Here is a 19,493-nt window from a genome sequence, read left to right as displayed (position 1 = left end):
AAGTTTGGAATTTGTTCTAGGAGAGTGTTAATAAAAAAAATTGCAAAAAATTGCAAAAACCAAGTAGAAAGGCTCTGTGTGTGGCTTTTTTGTTTCAACTTATAGTTGTCATACTACTTGAAACTGATCTTTGCCATTGCAGTAATTTGTTAGCTGGTTTCCCTTGGCAGTTTCCTAAGTCCATAAGCTGTGGAGCTCTGTGGCACTATTTGGTTTCAGAAAGCTTTGTTGCCTGGCTGCAGATTTCTTAACTTACTCCACTAAATCTCCTGGCCCAGTAATGAGCATTTTCTACAGAAATATTTTTGCCTCATGACCTAGAGGACATATTTTTAATAGAAATTGAGGGTTATGACAGTCATGTTCCATACTTTACATTTCCATGCAAACATAAAATGTAACCACTCAGCCGCTTGGAAATTGGTTTGAAAATAAATACGGCAAAATTGAGAAAGGTTTTCTTAAACAAATATAAGAAACATTTGTATGAAAAATGATGGTAGAATGCTGTCACAGTGAAGAATCTTTAAGTGCTTTGACTATGCAAGGGCTTAAAACTGAGAAAAAATGTCTGCTGCGATTTTATTTGATTTGGTTCATGGGCATCTCAAGGAACTGTAATTGTGTCAGTGACCTGCTCCAGCTGAAAAGACTGTAATGCAGTAAGATTGATTAACTGCTGGCTGGAAAAAAAAATCTTGGTTTTCTGTTATTCTCTTGCTGCAGTCTTAAATATTTTATGGCAACACAGACAAGTTTGTGTGAGGAATGTATGTTAAAATATTTCTGACATTGAATGTCAGAGCAAAAGTCATAAATTACTCTCCTTTTCATTTTCTTTAAATTACAGACATATGAGTCTCTGTCATAATTACATGTGCCAGTCGGAGATTTAAATGCGTTTCACTTTATGCACTTGAGTTATGAAATGAACATTTGTCTTTGAGGAGGTGGGCCAAACCTGACACTTCCTCATGTAGCACAGATATGGTTCGATTTATGCAGTCCTCCCTTCCTTCCAAATGGTTATTGATTACATAAATAAGTAGGTAATTTTTCTTTTTCAGAACTTTGCTGAAAACACTATGAATGAGCTCCTTGGCTGGTATGGTTATGATAAGGTAGAACTGAAAGATGGAGAAGATATTGAATTCAGGAACTACTCAGCAGATGGGGAAAGCCGCCAGCACATTTCTGTTCTCAAAGGTAACGAGACTTCATGTTTCTGTGTTCATGTAAAGAGAGATTAATAGCTCAACCTGTCTGATTGGTGTTGATTGCAAAGCATGTTCTGCTGTTGTGTCTTGGTTGCTTTACATAAAAATACCTGAGAGTACCTTGTGGCACAGGGAAGCTGATAGGCTATGGGAAAAGTAATTTAACAAATTTGCTATTGGTGTATTGATATATTGTTATATATTGATATATATCTTCACAAATAATGCTTTTCATGTGTCAGTTGAAAGCCATGTGTCTGTGGTATCAACAAACAAACTACTCACAACTGGAGAAGGGAAGGAGTACTTTCTTAGCAGGGTGGCCTTAAGGAACCCTTTGGCTTCCCATACTAAGGCTGGTTGGCCTGCAACTTTTTAAAATATTGAAAGATTTTTAACTGGAATATTCACACATGTAGGAACAAGTGTGAATGTTCACAAAAAGCTTCTCATCCATGTTTGTACTATACTGTCTTCTGCACTGTGGTAGAAATTTTCCATGGATGAAGTTTGTTTGAGACATTGCTGAATCTTTGTGATTCAAAATGTAAAGGCTGAGAGCCCGTTGGTTTGTTTGGTCATTCAGTTCTTGCCTTCTGACTCCTCAGTCTCAGGGAATGGATAGGGGCTTGTCATCAGGGTAAGGAGAAGAGTAGAAAATTGCTGCATCTTGACTTATCCAACAGGAGTTCCTCAAAGGTGAGGTAAAGAGAGGAGGTTCCAGCAGCTTTTATCCACTTGGAGTGCTGCTTTTCACTGTGTTCATGCACAGCAGTGCTTGGGTTTTCTTTCTGATAGCCAGTAGCAGCACTGTATTCAGTGAGTGTTGCAATGAGTAGACACCAGAGAGACCAGTGCTGAGGGACAGATGGCTAGGAAAAAGGGGAAGAAATTAAAGGTAAGGTGAAACAACCTAATTGTGTTAAAATGGAATGTTTGCAGCTTGTTAGTACTATAACAACATTGGTGATCAATATTTATTTTTCATTGAAAACATAATGTCATTAAGCTACTTTTGAAGAAACTTGTGCCTGTGTAGTAATACAATTAACTTGTTTCTGTTTTAATAAATGCATCCTTTACTGAATGATTACTGGCTACAGTCTATGCTTGATCAAAATTGTGAAATATTTTTTTAACAGGCACATGATACAAATCATGTTTTATGTACCATATATGTCAAATGCCTGTGACAGATAGAAATTTTTGGTGTATGCAGTTTTTGGGAGGGGAAAAAGCATATTTCTTGTTCTGAAAGATGGGAGAAGAGGGAGTCCCATGGCTGGGAGCTATTAGAGAAATTCTTAGAAATAAGAATCAAGAGGTGATTTGGGATTAAAGAATTAGAATAATAACTGTCATCATTTTATGCATGCTTTGCTGTGATTTCAATATTTTGTTCCTTTATTTAAATTCCTTTTATTATTACTACTCATATTATTTATAGAGAATAGGAATTCTTTTATTCTTCAGTTCATGCTCCTTGTACTGGTGATATCACAGCACACCAAGTGTGATCACCATGCAAACAGTAGAAATGAAGTACAAGAATAGGATGCCATTGACTAAATCAGGCATACTAAGGCTATACATGACAAAATAATCCCACCTTTTACCTTCTGCAAAAAGAAAGTGTGAGTTTGATTTTGAAAAAAGAATGGAGCACTTCTGGAGATTACTGCAAAGTATCAATTTCTTTAAAAGGGAAAATACCTTGGATTTTTGTGCACTATTCTTATATTAGGGTAAGTAATTTAATGAAGAGATTGGTGAAAGTATGTAGGGCCATTTAAGAAATTTATGTGTCATACTGTACAATGTGTTCTTTGTGTTTTACAGAAAATTCTTTGCCAAAACCAAAATTACCTGAGGACAGTGTTATTTCACCGTACAATATAAACCCAAGCTACCCAGGGCTTGCCACAGGAAATGGACTATCAGACTCACCAGCAGGGTCGAAGGATCATGGGAATGTACCTATAATTGTCCCATTAATTCCACCACCTTTCATAAAGCCACCAGCAGGTAAATCCTAATGAACATGTAAAAATGGTTACTGTTATTGACAACGTCCTGAGATCCCAGTGTCTTAGCAAGAGGGCTGATTTCAAAATGATTAAAATCCAGTCACAGGGTACTTTAAAAATGAATGGGAGAGTGGCTTTAATCACTTTAGTATTCTTGAAAAACTCCTGCAAATGCAATGACAACAAACTTGCATTGCTTGTGACATTCCTCATGCTGGATTATGCTCTCAGCACTTCAACAGCATTTGCTTTTAGGAAAAAAAAAAAGCTTTTGTTCTGGTGAATAAAGCCTTTAACTAAATTAATGGAAGATTATTAAATTAAAAATAGGCTGCATGGAGGAAACAGTGAAAGAGACAAAGCCATCAAATCAGTATCATGTCTTTATATCAGGTTAACAAGCTCATACTGGGAATACTGTCTCTTGATTCCCATTGAAATCCCTGACCGCTGTCTCTCAAGGGTTTAATATGATTTTGACTCTACCCAGGAGACTGCATTGAGACGTTTTACATTTTCATTAGATTTTTATCAGGAGTGGTTTTCTAACATGCCATTCCTCAGAGTTTGCATGAAAAATGATTTATTCCCCTCTGCATGCTGCTTACTGTAATCTGTGGAAGGAGCTCTTACGGCTACACCAGGGTGATTAATTGTTGTGTTATTGTTTATTGCTCCACACGGTGTGAAAATTGGTGAATCCAGATAGGAGCAGGTGGCATCCTGCTTCCATGGGAGTCCCTGGGTGCTGTTGTGGTTGTTCTTGAGTGACCAAGGCACTGAGGAATGCAGGGTGACATGCAACTCCTACCCAAGAACATCAGCTCTCCACACACAGGGCCAAAGATGTGCCAGCAGGTGCCAGGGTGCTTCTGCAGAGGCAGAACTGCTTATAGGATCAGGTCCCAAGTCACCTCTGCCCTTCGTGATATTGTCTAAAGGTAGCTGTAAAATACTGATTGATCCCAGAAAGTGTTTGCCTGTTCTTGGTCTTGTAATAGACTACAGTTGCCCCTCCTAAATTACTGTTATGCCATTGAGTTTTATCTCTAAAGAAGTATATAATATTCAATGAATAATTTCCAAATGTTACTCAATACGTGCTCGTTGCCAAAGACTTTCAATCTATTTTATATGATATTTGCTAATTACCAAAGTTATTTGGGCCCATTCCTGCAGCCTTTACACAGCTAAAGATCTCAGGCCATATGGGCTGGATCCTCAGCTGTTGTTGATTTGGCCCTAAAGCTTTAATCAAGGGCTTGTGCCATCCCAAGCTATTTTCCCCTCCAATCTGAGTCACGAATGAATCCAGAATGCTGAATTTGTGGTATGTGAACACAAGGCTATAGCATGCATTGTGAAAATTGCCAGAGTTGCTGGATTTTTATGACACCAAATAAGCAGGAGGAGATTGAACTATGAAGTAGAAAAACAAATTACTGCAACAGTAGTTAAGTGGACACAAGGGAATCTTGGCCAAGTCAACTGCCTTCTGTTCTTTGCCTGTCCACCTGCAACATATGATCCTGTGTTCAAATGTACCTCTAAGGGTAATGTGTAGAGAGAGCTTTTCATAAGTCTTTCCCACCTTTAGGTTTTTAATTAATTCATTAACAATGAATAATGTTGTTGTACCTGCACAGGAGATATGAATGCATAATCTCTGCCTCCTCTGACTTTATCCCATGATCGGTAATGAGCACTAGATTACCATGACTTCTGAGCAGATGAATGTATTTATCTTATCTTTGTTTTAGAGACCAAAGCTTGGGAGGATTGGAGGGGGAGGAGAATCACCACCTTGTGGGATTTGCAGCAAGCATGGGTAGTAATGGTTTTGTTTTATCTTAGGGTGTTGGTGCCCTAGCCATGATCACCCTGAAGAGCCTGGCAAGAAACAACTGGTAGGAAAGGGAGTACAAAGGCTCCAGGAGAGCCAGTGTGCAAGGCAGTGGTCTTGGCACTGCACTCTGACACCGTTTTGTGGGCACTACATCAAAGCAGAAAACTTCAGAGTGATACAAGGCTAGACAAGAGTAACTCTGGGGATGTTTTCTTGGAGTCCCTCACAAGCATAGGGGGATGACTTTGGCAACAGCACAAAGGTGCTTCTTTGACTTGAGCAGGCAAATGATTAAACTCACATTAATTAATAAGGTGAAGGTTGACATTTTCAGCATGGGGGACAGTCAGGCTATGACTGACCTGCCACAAAAGCATTTATCCACGTTTGAGTGGATAAATGAAGTAAGGGAGCAGAGGAGAGAGGCAGAAGGAGGCCAAGAGCAAGTTTCAAGGTTAAAATGCTGGGCAGAAAAAGGGATCTTTGCAGCATATTTTGTGTGGACACACAGAGGGCAAAGCTACATTACAGACCAGAGAGAACACCAGGTAGTGATGCACTGCAGTGATTGGGAGGCTAAGAATTAGGATGTGCCCAGAGTTTGTGAATGGTGAGAAAAGCTTTTAGATATTGTACAGGAGAAAAATCTACAAGACTTCACTATAGCTCAAAAGGGAGTGCCCACAGGTGAAAATGATACCTAAATCATGAACCTGAAGGACAGAAAAAATGGTGCAGTCCATCCTTATTGAGCGAATAATATGGAGTGAGCACTCAGGGAGAAATTATTAAGACTTTAATTCTTGCTGTATTGATCTTGAACAGAAGGGTCAGCATGAGTAAAGAGGTGTCAGAGAGACAGGCTGAGGTATTCATTTGGACAGGAGTGTAATGGTCTGAAGAGGATAAGCAGATCCATTGAATTATTAGTTGAATAATTTTGCTGATAAGATTCAATACAGGTAAGAGGAGGCAGAGCAGAGCATGGGGCGTGCTCACAAACCTGAAGAGCAGCCAGAAGGAAACTGTGCACTGACATAGCAATTGCAGAGGTAGAAAAGACAGTCAGGAAGCCAAGGGAAGCAGGATTTCTAGGAAGGCAAATACAATTCTTTATCAGAAACAGCTATCAGTTTGAAAAAGTGGAGGAAGGGGTGCTGATCCTAAACTATCTAGGAAGCTGCCATTGAAGATTTCAGCAGACTAGGTTTTCCTTGAGTGTGCTGGAAAGCTTTGAACAAGGGTCGTGCTTGCATTCATATTTTGTATGACCAGGCTAAAACCTTGAAGAGTTGACAAAATTACCTTTCTTCCCCTCATGCCTATTTCGCAATAAAGTGGTTTTTGTTTTGGTGGTTTTTGTTTTGTTTTTTGGGGGTTTTTTGCTTTGTTTGGGTTTTTTTTTAAATTTGAAAACCAAATAATTTTGAGCAGTCTGACTAAAATTTTATCTTCAAGCTGTTCAGTTTCTGCTTTAATCAAATGAAATGTTAGGTTCCAATTTGCTTATATGATTCTGGAAAGAATTAGGGTGCTACTAACCAAATAGAAACAGCTCCAGTAAAGGCACTCTCTCCTTGCTGTACCTCATAATTAAACCCAAAGAAGGTTGAGTTTAATGCATGGGTCCTATGTGGTGCACTGAGTATCTACAGACTCAGGTTATGGTGTGTCAATGGAGGATGCTAAATCCAGTCATGGGAAGCATCCACCAGGAGAATGCAAGTTACTTGGATGGGAGGCTGTCTGCAAGAGCACTCCCCTGATCTGCAGCACCAGCCAGAGAGACCACACTGGAACAGTGCCCAAGTCAAACATCACTTTATAAGTCAGCATCAGCCATCCAGCCTGAATCTAGAAGCATGTGAGAAGTCAATGCAGCCTCCAGAGTGTTGCTGTAGGAGTCTCCTTGTGGCTAGTAAGAGTCCATCTTGCCCAGCTGGTTGGCAACTACATTTAGATCTGGCTGCAGATTCTCAATGATCTTCAGGGTTAGTCTTGAGTACAGCCTCTTGCAACAAAGTGATCCTAAGATTAGTTCTGCTTGCTGTTAGAAGGTTCTTATTTCCTGCACAGCAATGTAAAGAAGGCTTGTGAGGTTTTTTTATTTTGCTTGATTGGTTGGTTGATTTTTTTCCCATTTTAAAAGTCTCATATAAATAGTGAGGAACAGCAATGCAATAGCCTGGAATGACCCAGAACTAAAAATCTCCACAGTTGTGTGGGGTATATGACCTTAATATATAGTGTGCAAACCTTCTGTAATTCTGCAGCCTTTAATGCCAGAGTAAATTTGAGAGGGCACTTAGGGTGACTCTGCCCTTTTACTCAGGCAAGTCTGGACAACTCTTGTTACCTGGGATGAAGGAAGGCTGAAATCAGGGTAGTCAAAGAAGAATGCAAAAAATTCTTTCAATGCGGGTGAGAACAAGCTGCCTCCTTCCCCTGGCACCTGCTGGAGGCTATGGTGTCTCAGTTTTCCCATTTCTTTGAGTGCTCTTTGATTTGTTTTATCTTGTGATCCCCATGACAGTACATTGGTTGGTCTGTCCTTTGAGCATGAGGGTCGACAAAATCCTTCCCTTTCCTGCCTCCTCCTTTGTACAAGTGTTGCATGGAGTGTGCCAGCTGCTCAGAGCATCCCAAACAAGCTTCCTGCAATGCTGTGCTGCCAGGGGAGGTCACTGCCCAGGGACACAGGAGAAGGGGAGGCAGAAGGCATGATGACATGCAGTTTACTGAGATTTCCACAGAGGAAAAAAGTACAAGGGAGAAATAATGCTCCCTCCCAAGGTTTTCACAACATTTGGAGAAGGAAAGGGGATGTAGATCCTATAACCCACAGATGAATGTCTCAACAGAATGTTCGGTTCTGTATTATGGCTGAAGTTGTACCAGAAGTTATCAGAAACTTGTGAAGGTGAAGGAGGACTAGGCTGGAGGAATGGTATCTGCTGAGGCAAAATGTCTTAAAGGAGAAGCATTTCCAGTGCTGACTTGTAAAATCAGCCTGTAACCTAGGCTGGCAAAGAAATATCAGATTCAAATGCTAAAGTAAGTATTTAATTATTTTATGGAGGGAATTCATTAATTTTCTGTGTTATGGTTTAGCATTGCTTTAGAATTAAAATTTATAGGAGATTTTGTAAATGCAAGTGCAGATGAGTAACTTTGTGCAACATATGGGAATAAGCAGAGTTCCTGCCCTACAAACATTCTGGAACAGCCTGCTGTAACCTCTCTCAATATTTAAATTGCATTGGAGGAATCTGAAAGCATTAATGTATTTAGCAGGCCACTAAAACTTAATTCCAAGATCACCTGTCAAAATTCACTGAGGAATTGGATCTATAACTACAGTAGCAAGAAGTTTGATTCCAGGCAGAGCCGAGTAGCAGTTTTCCTTAAGTAAAGACCACATTATCAAATCTAGTCAGGTCTGTATATGAAGGAGACTTTCATTTTACTATGCTCTGGATCCCTCTTCAGTATTCTTCTGTGCTCATTTTACTGTGCTCTGGATCCCTCTTCAGCAGATATCTGAAGGCTGCTGAACAGCATTACAGTTTCTCTAACTGTAGGTTTTGCCCTCTGGTAAAGACCACTGCAACTAATCCTATAGTCACTACTCTTCAAATTATTTCTCTTGTTTTCAGTTTGAAGCATCATCAAATTTCCAGTGATTGTAGGGTTATTACTGCCTGGGTTTTTAAATGCCAGTGGTTGCCAGGATGCCTGCCCTATCTAGCCCGCTGTTGATGTCTTTTGCTCTCTCTGGAGGGCCAAACATTTCCTTTGTGCTAAAAAGAAAATAATAAAGTCCATGTATGCACCTTAATAGCATGTATTCAAGTACACAGGGAGTTCCCCCTCTGTTAGCTGAAATAGGTGCGTTTCTTGTTTGCATGTTTAAAACCTGCCTAAATGCCAGCTTTTGTGTTGTGCATTCAGTCCCTTCTGAGCTATGCATAAGAACGTGCCTCAGCTCATGCATAGAAAACGTAGGCAGGCTGTGGTTCCCCAAAATGACTTTTTCAAAAGGGGCTGGGACATTTTGCTTTATTGGCAGAGCAGTGAACTTGAAGAGACTGGTCCTTAAAAGGAAATGCATTGTAGAGGCTCTGATATTTCCATAGCGATGGCTGCAGCAAGCTTTCTATTGTCAGGCCTATATTTCAATCTTCCTCTGGTAGTGACTTTATAAGGTGCTTTTTGTACCTTAAGTTTGTCACGTGCCCCATCTGTTTAGGGGATGAGCACTTAAGGTGATATCACAAGGGAATCTGCAGCAATGTCTCAGAAGTTTTGTTTCTTCACCTTTTTTTAGTTTGAGATTAATTTGGTAAAGCATTTTGGGTGTAAGAAAATTGACTGTAATGGTGCTTCTGCCTTGCTTGGGATCAACAACCTCAGGAACTACTTGGGGATGAAAAATCTGAACGCATGCTACTTCGTTTTCTTCAATAGTGATCTGGGATTTCAGGAGCAGCAGGAGAGTAACTTGGAATTATCCAATTCTGAAATCCTGGCAGGTCCCAGTGGAAACAGTGAGCCCTTAATGTTATTGCTGCAGATGCTCAAGTTAAGTTAAGATCTTAAGTCTTTTAAAAGGAAGTTTTGCAGCTTTTGATTAGAAAGTAACAGTGAAAGCAGTTAAAATATTTAAAGTTATATATACACCAGTGGATTGAGTGCAGTTCCCAGCTCAAAGTAAAAGGGCTTTATAGCTCCCTACCCAAAAACCTAGGATCCAAGTTGCCTGGGTCAGGGGGTAGGATGCAGCAAAGAGAGAAAGAGAGGAAAGTAGTAGTGGAGAAAAATGGCTTCTGATAGTGTGATGGAAGGAAACTCATGCTAGAGATGAGTTGGTTGGCTGGAAGACATGGAGGAGGGATGAGATTCCAAAATATTTTTTGTATCAGATCATGGATACAACCAAGTCAAGGTACAGGTTTCAGAAAGGCTCGCTCAGTCCGGGTGCCATAGTTGAGATCTCAATCCCATACACTCCATCCTCTTGGTCTTCCTTCTGCATAGCAGTGCTGTGGTTGGGCACCTTTGGGAGAGATGTTATCTTCTTGCCAGAAGAGTTGACTATGTCCTGCTGGATTTCTTGCAAGGAAATATGGAAAATAAGGTTTTGAAGTACCTGTCCTTGAATCATCATAATATGCAGGATTAGAGCTGTAGCTGCATTTAGTTTCACTCAACTTTTTGAAGGTGGAGTTAAAGTTGAAAATACATCTCAGTTCAAAACAGTATTAGTAGAGTATCACAACCTAAAACTTAGTAAACTGATTCAGGATTAACTCCAGAATTGTAGGGATTTCAGGAACATTGCACTAAACACCATAGATCATGCTGGTTTGCTTAGATAAAGAGACAGAGCTGTTCATGATGGATTTACTCCATTGTACTCATTACATTCCTTCACTTCCCCCACCTGTTTAAATTATAGCTCCATATAAGATCGATTAGTGTAAACTGCTGCTCATTGGCTTTAAGAGGAACAATTTTCTGCAGCTCCTTCACATGGGTTTGAAAGGAAAAAAATTCCAAACATTCTGCTTAATTAAGACCTAAAGAGGCGGTGCAAACTTTTGATGATTAATTGAAGCATGCTTTAGACTGATGCATATTTAGTTATTATAATGTGATAATTTTATCTTGTTATACAAACTACTTCCTTTGGGAACATGATTTAACACTGCAAACACTCTGTGTTTATTGCATTGTTCATTATGAAAAATACACAGGATAAAAACCACAAGGAGATATAACTGAACAGTATCTGTGTGTTGGGTGCAGGGAGTACTCCTTCCACTTGTAATGACACAACCCAGAGGCAGAAAATCACAATATTGTAACTCCCACAATATCTCTCCCTGTGAAGAGTTGAGAACTCAGAAAAGTAGAGGCTGGAACTTTAGATCTTGTGCAGTATGTAGAAAGAATTTATCTTTCTATTACCTGGTCTAATTAGAGAGGACAGCAATATGTATGTTCTGCTGAAAGCCCTCCTGTTACTATTCAGTTGTGTCAGTCCCATCTCTTCTTTGTCTCACCTGTGAGAGTGCCCATGCTACCTGTCATAAGTGTGACAGATCTGAGAGCATGCTAAACACTTTGCAAAAGCAGGTCATAAAGTTGCAGGCCCAGATGGAGAGGGGAAAAAAAAGCAGTTATTAAGAAGTATTTTCTTTCACTTCAATATTATCTGTGCCAGGACTTGCAAGTGATATTTTTGTACTTTACAAACATGTGTCAGCATAGCTATATGTGTCCTAAAAGTGATGGTGAATGATCTTCACCAGAAGAGCTGCTCCAGTGGGAGCTCACATGATGGATGTAGGCATGGTGTCAGGATGAGCTCATGTTACTTTAAGCAGATATGCTAAGCTAGACTACCAGCAAAAGATTGACTATGAACAAAGGAGACTATTGCCAATGTAGTAAACTGGGATAATTATTGTGGAGAAGCTTTCTTAGTGCAGTTCTAATCAGGAAAAGATTAGAATAAATGTTGAAGACAGATAACCAGTCTTAAAACTACTGGATTTGAAAAATTCCTACTTCCCTGTGATCTCCTAGCAGCAAGTTCTTCTAGTTGAACACTCTAGGAACAGGGATTTGATACATTTTCCTGAAAGCAGGGCAGGAATCTGGTAAAGTGATTTTCAAAGAATTTGGCCTTGAAAAACAAAGGTCTGTGAAAAAGTGAGAGGAATTTTATCTTGAATGGAATGCAAGATATGAATTTCTGGTTTTAGATTATTCCAGCTTGCATTTAGCAGATGACAGCACTTAAATCCCAAGACTCTGTCTTTTCTTATTTCACACAGTCTTAATGTCTTGAGGCTACGTTATTGCTTCTCACTGCTGGTAGAAATACATGAAGTAATACTTTCTGCCAATGTTGCAGTTCTGAATTTTGGTCACTAAGCTTAATACACTGTAACAAAACATGCCTATTAGTTCTTTTCACAAGGTCTGCACAGATGTTTACCACAACCGGTGTGAAGAAGGAAAGCACACAGTCAGTCAGGTTTGGACCTTTATCATTGTCCCCAGCTGTCACCCATGCCCATAGGGCACAGCTCTGTATTCCCCCAGGTACCAAGCATGGCTCCCTTTCTCTGCTGTTCTTATCATCACTTATGGCTGAAAGAGAATATTTGAGTTTAGACCAAGTTTTCCTCCCACTGGGCTGGATCCAACTGATGGTCCATAGAAATGTGATCGTGGATGTTTTCTATTTCACTTGATGAACTGCATTACAAAAAGTTTGAGTTTGAGTTGCATCAAAAGTTGTCTTAGGCAAATGTACACTTGAGGGAACAAAGATGACTTGAAAAGTGATGTGTTAGTGTCCTGTCCCAGCAAGTGTGTACTCTGAACCCCCTTCTGAAGTACTGCTATTTCCTGGCTGCTTCACATGGCCGTACTCAGTTAATCCTTTTGTAGCAGTGTTCTTGAGTCTATCTAATTGAAGAGGCATCTAGTTCTATTATTGCTTTTACCATGAAATGAAAGGGATTACATTGTTTGATGACTATTGTGGGAAAGGAGAAGAATAGAGAAATAGTTTGAGTTCTTTGTGTATAGCTAGATTATTTCCTTCCCTTTTCCCCTTCCTTCTTTCAAAATGATGACCATTTTGACTAATACTGATGATGCCCCCTGGATATCACATATCACTTCTGGAAGTGCATACAGTGACTGGAAGTAGTAGTTTGTAAACTGTTCTCTGCTATTTTTTTGACCATCAAATCTATGGACCACTAGTGAAGCCGTGCTGCTTCAAGGGATTCTCTGTGAGGTGGTTGTGAAGTTCTGCTGGATGGGACATGGCAAGACAGCAACCTGACACGGAAGGTCCCTCTCTCTCTCCTCTCCTCCCCTTCCCTTGCCAGGATGTGTCTTAGAGGGCTTTGGTAGAGGGAGGTGGACTGAACCTGACTATCCTGCATAACACCTGCAGAAAAGTGCAGAGCAGCGAATAACATGGCTTTTCCATGTAAACAGCTGCTGCTGGTAGCCTGTGTAATTAGAAATAAACAATTATGTGTGTCTTTCTCATCATCTATGGGAGACTGTTCAAGTGAATTAGTGAACAGAAATTGAATGACAGCTGAGGTGTTCCCCCTATCAAATCACTCATGAAAGCCCCTGAGAATCCCAGTGGTGCATCTGTGTTTCCCCTTAAAAACTGTGCCCCAGACAAGCTAACCTGCTTCAAAAAGAGCTACTTCAGCACCTACTTTGCCAGTGAACTCTCTTTCAGCTCTGTAATATTCTTTTTTCATTTATGAGAGTTCCTCTCATCAGAAATGAAGGCTATTAGAAAGGTATCACTGGTAGATCTTCTCTTTTCCAGAGATAAAATGCTTCTTATCAGTAGGGGAATATATGTTACTGTTATCTGAAACAAGAGTCTGCTGTCTGGTTCCTTTGATTCAGAGGATCTTCTGTTGTCCTGGTACATTCAAAGGGGCAGGTTCAGTCTGTAAGGAATTGGTTTATTATGGTGCAAAAGTAGCTGAATCAGGGTGCCTTTGAAAAAGATAAGTGCTGCAAATGGCTCAGGACAAGAATGGGGGAAGAGCTCTAGGTCTGTGCTGGAGTAGTTGGCACCCTAGACAAGACCAGTCTGCAGAGAAAGTGGCATGCAAAAATCACCACCCAGCACCCTGTGTTACAGCAGCCTGGCTGATATTACAGCCAGCTCAGGGCAGGCTTTTTCACCCTAGAGTTGGCTAGTGATAATTTTGGCCAAATTGTTTTGATTTCCCTTCGTGTTCAGTATATGAAGGTGCTTATAATACTGGAAAATCCCACTCTAAAGGGTAAGTGATACAATACATTAAACACAAATCTGTGCTATAACTTGGCCTTAAATGTAGGTTTAAAGGTAGACAGTCTGATTAAAACTAAAAGGTCATTATTTTACATTGTAGAATTTTATTTGTAGCTGTAAATCATAACACAATTTGTGGAAGGAAAAAAGTTATTAAACTGGCAGTATTTATTCCAATAAGGTGAGTAAAATGCAGCACTTAGTTCTGAGTTATGATAGTCAGGGAAAGGAGCCAAATCACTCTGCTAAAAATTAGTTTGCCAATAATTTTACAGAACGATGACAGCGTAGCTTCAAAAACAAATCCTTTATAGGGAAATAGGATGGCTGCATGACAGAATCTCTAAGCTATGAATTCTCCACAGCTCATGGACCAGGAACTGCTTTAACAATTAGTCTCCAGGGATATTTTTTCCCAGAAGTTAGACAATGGCTGCTGTCTGTAACTGAAAGGTCATTCAGTATCACAAACTGGACATAAGAACTGAAGAATTCTGTGTTTTAAGTCAGAAAGATTCCTGCAAACTTCTTGACTTGATCTGTTTAGTAGGCTTAACTATTCACTGCTGTTGTCTGTGAACCTGAGGTGGGAGTGATGACCACAAAAAGATATTGCAAAAGGATATTTACATTAGTAAATAAGCTCGGTGGTATTTTTACATGCCAGAAGGCACACATGCCACATTTGTAACACATGTTAGAGAAGAGCTTGAAAGAGGCTTGTGAACTCTGCCTGAATTAAAATTTGACCAATAAGGATAATGACTGAAAAGTAACCTGGCAGATTTTGGCACAGTGCTGCAACTTCTGCCTTGTTTAAGTCTATGTTTCTGTGACTGCTGAATTCACACAAAAGCTTCCTGTTTTGTATGCTAGTCATTTCAAAATAATACAGAAAAGGGGTGTTTTATGTTCCTTCTTATTTAGAAGAGGGCTTGTGTTAGAGACCTGCCTTGGTGCAGCACCTTCTGGCTGTTTTTTATCAGCAGCTTGCTGAGCAGAGCATCTCAGGGACTCACTGCAGCAGACTGTAAGTAACAAGAGCAAAACAGCAATACCCACTAAACCTTCAGTCTTGGTTACTCGTTTAATAAAGTGTTGTGCGCTCTAAAGCATGCTAAAAAGTTCTCAAGATTTCCAGACATTTTCAGCAGTGCACAATTTTTGGAGTTAATCATCTTTTCCAGCCATTTTAGAAGCTTTGCCAGGCTGCTGAGTCTGGCTGGCACAGGTCACTGGCTGCCTGAGGATGAAGCTGGTGATCACAGGCAGGCACAGTTCTGATCTCTGACAGTGAGGGAGTTAGCAATAAGATGAGCTGGTGCTGCTTGTGTCTAAGAGTAAGTGTGCAGATGTCTGAGGAAGGTGTTTGCATCTCATGTAAACATTGTTCTTATATTTTTGTTGTAGAAGATGATGTGTCAAATGTACAAATAATGTGTGCCTGGTGCCAGAAAGTTGGAATCAAGCGCTATTCCCTGAGTATGGGAAGTGAAGTGAAATGCTTCTGCAGCGAGAAGTGCTTTGCAGCTTGCCGAAGAGCATATTTCAAGAGAAACAAGGTAAGAGAAATAAGGAAAGATGTAACCTACATAGACATGGCTTTAATCAGGCCCAGCCTGAGTCTCATTTAGCATCTAATAGAAACTCTTTTCTTTTGTTTTCTCTGTTTCACCTAGTCCCACCACTTTCCATCTGTATTGTCTGTTGGACTGTCAACCCTTTACTAACCTTCTTTCTTTCAGTTTCTCTCAGCTTTATACTTGGGTTTTGTGAGGGTCAGGAAATTTAAATACTAATAAGCATTAACATAAGACTCTGAATTTGGCCTTAGAGTCTCAGGATACTTCCTACATATACACAGCTAAGAGGAAGTATCAGAGAAGTAGAATAGAGAAAGGCTGTGTATGACAGTGCCACCAAGTCCCATGGCATTGGGGTCATGGCCAGTTGGTAAATGCTTTTAGGGCCTAAGTCTCAGTCCCATCACAATACTGCACATCTTTTCACTGCTGCTAGTGAGCTGTAGTTTCATTCTTTAAAAGTATATAATTTTTAATAACTTATCATTGCTAAAAAATTCAGACACTATTCAATTTTTGGGTTGGGGTAAGCAATGTTGGAACATCTAGAGTAATGTGAACACCCCTCCTACTCAATTTAAATTTAACTCCATCTAAAATTAGAAGCAATCCTAATATTGAATGTCTACAAAAATTGCTGTAATCACTGAAGCACAGTGCCTGAAAATGCCCTCTAGGTTACTTCAGCAGCTGTTTTTCTGCAGCAGAATTTGTAACATGTCATTTAAAGAAAAATAGAGAAGGAACCCCTCAAATTTTTAGTTGTTAAAAAACTAACTGTATCCTTTTGGTGCTTAATAATGTGAGCCTCTGGGTAACTTTATTGTCTTAGAAATGTTTCTCAGTCAGAAAACTCTTTACATTTTGGCTTCCTAAATGATGCCATTTACCCTCATCCTTCAGGACATTCCAAGCCTGTCAAGTTCAAACTGACTTCTGGTCTCTAAATCTGGTCTTTTACATCTGTCATGATAACCAATAAGTACATATGGTTTCTAGACTTCAGATGCAATGTTATAGCAAATTAATCTCCTTTATAAATTTGGGTCACATCATCCTGCCAAAAAAAAAAAAAAAAGCCTGAAGAATTAGGTTGCAAAAATCAGTAGAGTGGAATTTTAGTGGCAGTCTTGGAGAATGAAGCTCATAGTGTCTACTGGAGCAGACAGGCAAGTAAAAGTCACATGAGTATTCTGTGAAGAGTGTTGTTTACATTCTTTTTATCTAGAAGTGTAGAGGAGGGAAACATGTGCTCCTTAGATGCTCCTCATTTGAGAATAAATCTGCAGGGATGTATGTGCATGTGCACATGTGCACTTCTATCGCATGCAGTTCTGTGTGCCTTACAGTGTGCAGGGCAGTCCAGACACTCTGGGCTGACAGGATGCAGATCTCTGTCAGCTGATGCTCCTGTGACTTCCAGTCACAAATTTTCATGGATAAGATCCTTCCTAGTAATGGAGGCATTGTCAGTGATCCTGGTTAACTGGTCCTGTGTGACCAGAACTGATGAGTACCAGATAATTTGGGAAACCTTGGAGAGGCAGATGAAAGGACTTGGTGTATTCTTTCTCACCTACAGCTCAGATCCTGAAATAAGAGATTTAGATCTCCACTAAATGAAAATAAATGTGTGTTAACATAACGCATAGGGTACTTCAACCTTCTAGTAACCCGTTAGTAGTAGAATTCAGTAATAGTTTATGACCATGAATTCAATCAGTGAGGCAGTATATGAAAAAGTTCCCTTTTACCTGACTTACTATTTATTACCCTGGTGCTTTACTGGAGGTCTTCTTGTTCTTGTATTATGAGAGAGGATGAATTAGAGCTTCACATTCTCCTTGGTTCCCTTTCCTACACCTCTGTTAACTTCTGGCAGATGCCAAATATTTCCATCAAGAAAGCTCTCTGTATTCATTATTTTGTATGTGTGTATAGACAGACAGACAGACACACACACATATACAAATATATACAAATAAATACATATACACATATATGTATATAAGCACAATAGATGTTCCTAATATTTTCATATACCATCATATCCCAGTAAAATGTCCTATTATTCACTAAAAAGGTTTCAAACTAACAAAATGCCATGTGGGAGGACTTGGCAAAACATGGTGAGAAAACATTATCATGTTGATTGGCTCTGCTTCAAAGCTAAGCCAGTGAGTTAAATTCTCTTTTTCTTTGGACCTGTGAAACCTGGAATTTCACAGGATTTGGCTGAGCAGAGGAAATCTGTAGCTGTCCCTTGCATGTATTTATGGCATTAGATAATCTGGGGACAGAATATTTAGGAAGTGCTCTTCTTAAATGAAGATAAGCACAGTAAAATTCAGCAGACCCTCACGCTTCTGGTTTTGCACTTCACCTGTTAGTAACAGAGTGGAGTCTTGAGGAATAAGATCAAAAGAACCAGGATGCAATAGTTTCAGATTTAACTGCTGACCTTTGCTCTGTTACTGCTATTCCAACAGCATACCTGTCTTCTCCCTGACTCTAATGCTTATTTATGTATTTTAAGGAGTTATGCCACTCTACACTTTCTCATTTTTCAAACAGAGGAGCAAAACAGTCACGTTTCACCTGCCTTATGCATGTTTTAAACAGGGATCTCTGCCACAATATAGTGTTGTATTACATTAAATATGTACAGCTGCTGCATTTCTGGGAGCTGATAGGACTTTGTGGTCACTTTATTTAAAGCTTGAGTTTCCTAATGGATCACGTTAAGCAGTCTTCCCTCCCTCCCCTAGATAAGAAGTGCTGTAATAAGTGCTTGCCTCGGATGGTAGGACTGTTTAAGCAGTAAGGAATTAGTCATCACTAATGCCTCAAAACAGCACTAAGTAATGCTGTGAATTATCCATCCCTGAATGACAATTGCTGTGTTCAGAATGAGGACTTTTATAATCATTCTAATAAAAAAAATCTTTTCCCATACACAGGGCAAATGCACATTGCAGTGCTGCATGCCACAGATTCCCAGCTGGGAGAAGGCTTGGCATGAGCCCACCCTGAAGAGCCCTGAAAGGGCTCCACAAAGCCCCAGGCCAGCTGGGCACTGGCTGCTCCCAACTTCCAACTCCTTCTCAGCCCTTTCCTGCACTAGGTTTGGCAAGAGCAGCAACACACTGGGATAAGCTGGTGCCTTCCTGGCCTTGGGAGCTCTGAACCCAAGGAGTGAAGTCTGAGGTGCCCATCAGGCTTTCCTGCCTTTTGTCCTGCTGGAGTCTTGTCTATTTGTGCTCTGGAAGCTGGGCCTCGGTATCCTCTGCATCCATGCATAGCCAGGGTTGTCAGGGAGCTTCATGCCTGGAATGGGAAGTTTGTAAAGAAGAAGTCTGGTGCAACCTTAAGTTGCTTTTCTTATAAGAAATGCAAATTTTACTCCAGGTGTTCTAAAGTCATGACCGTTTAAAATTATTTTAGCCAGCAGCCATGCCTTGCAAGAATAGAAATATGTATGTTTTGAAATCATAAAGGCTCCCCCAACAGAATAAATTTATCTAAATTGTCAGTGATAAATGAACAAAAAATTGAGGCCTTTACCCCATTCAGCAAAACCCAAAGCATTTAGACAAGATCCAATTTAGAAAAAAACCTAAAAATAACACCACTGCCACCCCCAAACAAAAAATAGCCCAAATATGCATTCCTGCTCCTGTTTGTCCAGTTCACCCAGTCAAATGTACATATTGTAATAATGTATAATATTGTATATTGAATATTGAATGATGACAACCTGTTGTGTATAATAAAACCGACTAAAAGGAACCATTGCTGGAAAAGCAAGCATTTGGGACTAATGTTAGTAGTACCCAAAGATATAAGATTTGGATGCTTCCTTCTCAGATTTAATTTTAGAGGCCAACTAATACAAAGTTAAGTGCCAAAGAGTCACTTAAGGGCAAAAAGCACTAGACCACCAAGTTTCAGATTATGAAATTT

General features: G+C 39.9%; 1 protein-coding gene across 1 annotated transcript in view; it reads left to right on the top strand.

Moving 5' to 3' along the window:
* The window catches only part of SOBP (sine oculis binding protein homolog), a 112,691-nt gene that overhangs the window by 8,196 nt on the left and 85,002 nt on the right, over window positions 1-19,493 (top strand). Inside the window, exons 2-4 of the mRNA XM_059469410.1 lie at window positions 1,068-1,206; window positions 3,057-3,242; window positions 15,358-15,509. Coding sequence (XP_059325393.1) covers window positions 1,068-1,206; window positions 3,057-3,242; window positions 15,358-15,509 — 477 coding nt within the window. The remainder of the gene's footprint in view (window positions 1-1,067; window positions 1,207-3,056; window positions 3,243-15,357; window positions 15,510-19,493) is intronic.

This window comes from Ammospiza nelsoni, chromosome 3, assembly GCF_027579445.1.
Source record: "Ammospiza nelsoni isolate bAmmNel1 chromosome 3, bAmmNel1.pri, whole genome shotgun sequence".
Lineage (NCBI taxonomy): Eukaryota > Metazoa > Chordata > Aves > Passeriformes > Passerellidae > Ammospiza > Ammospiza nelsoni.
The sequence above is the reverse complement of the archived record's forward strand: the minus strand, read 5'-3'. Positions and strand labels throughout refer to the sequence as shown.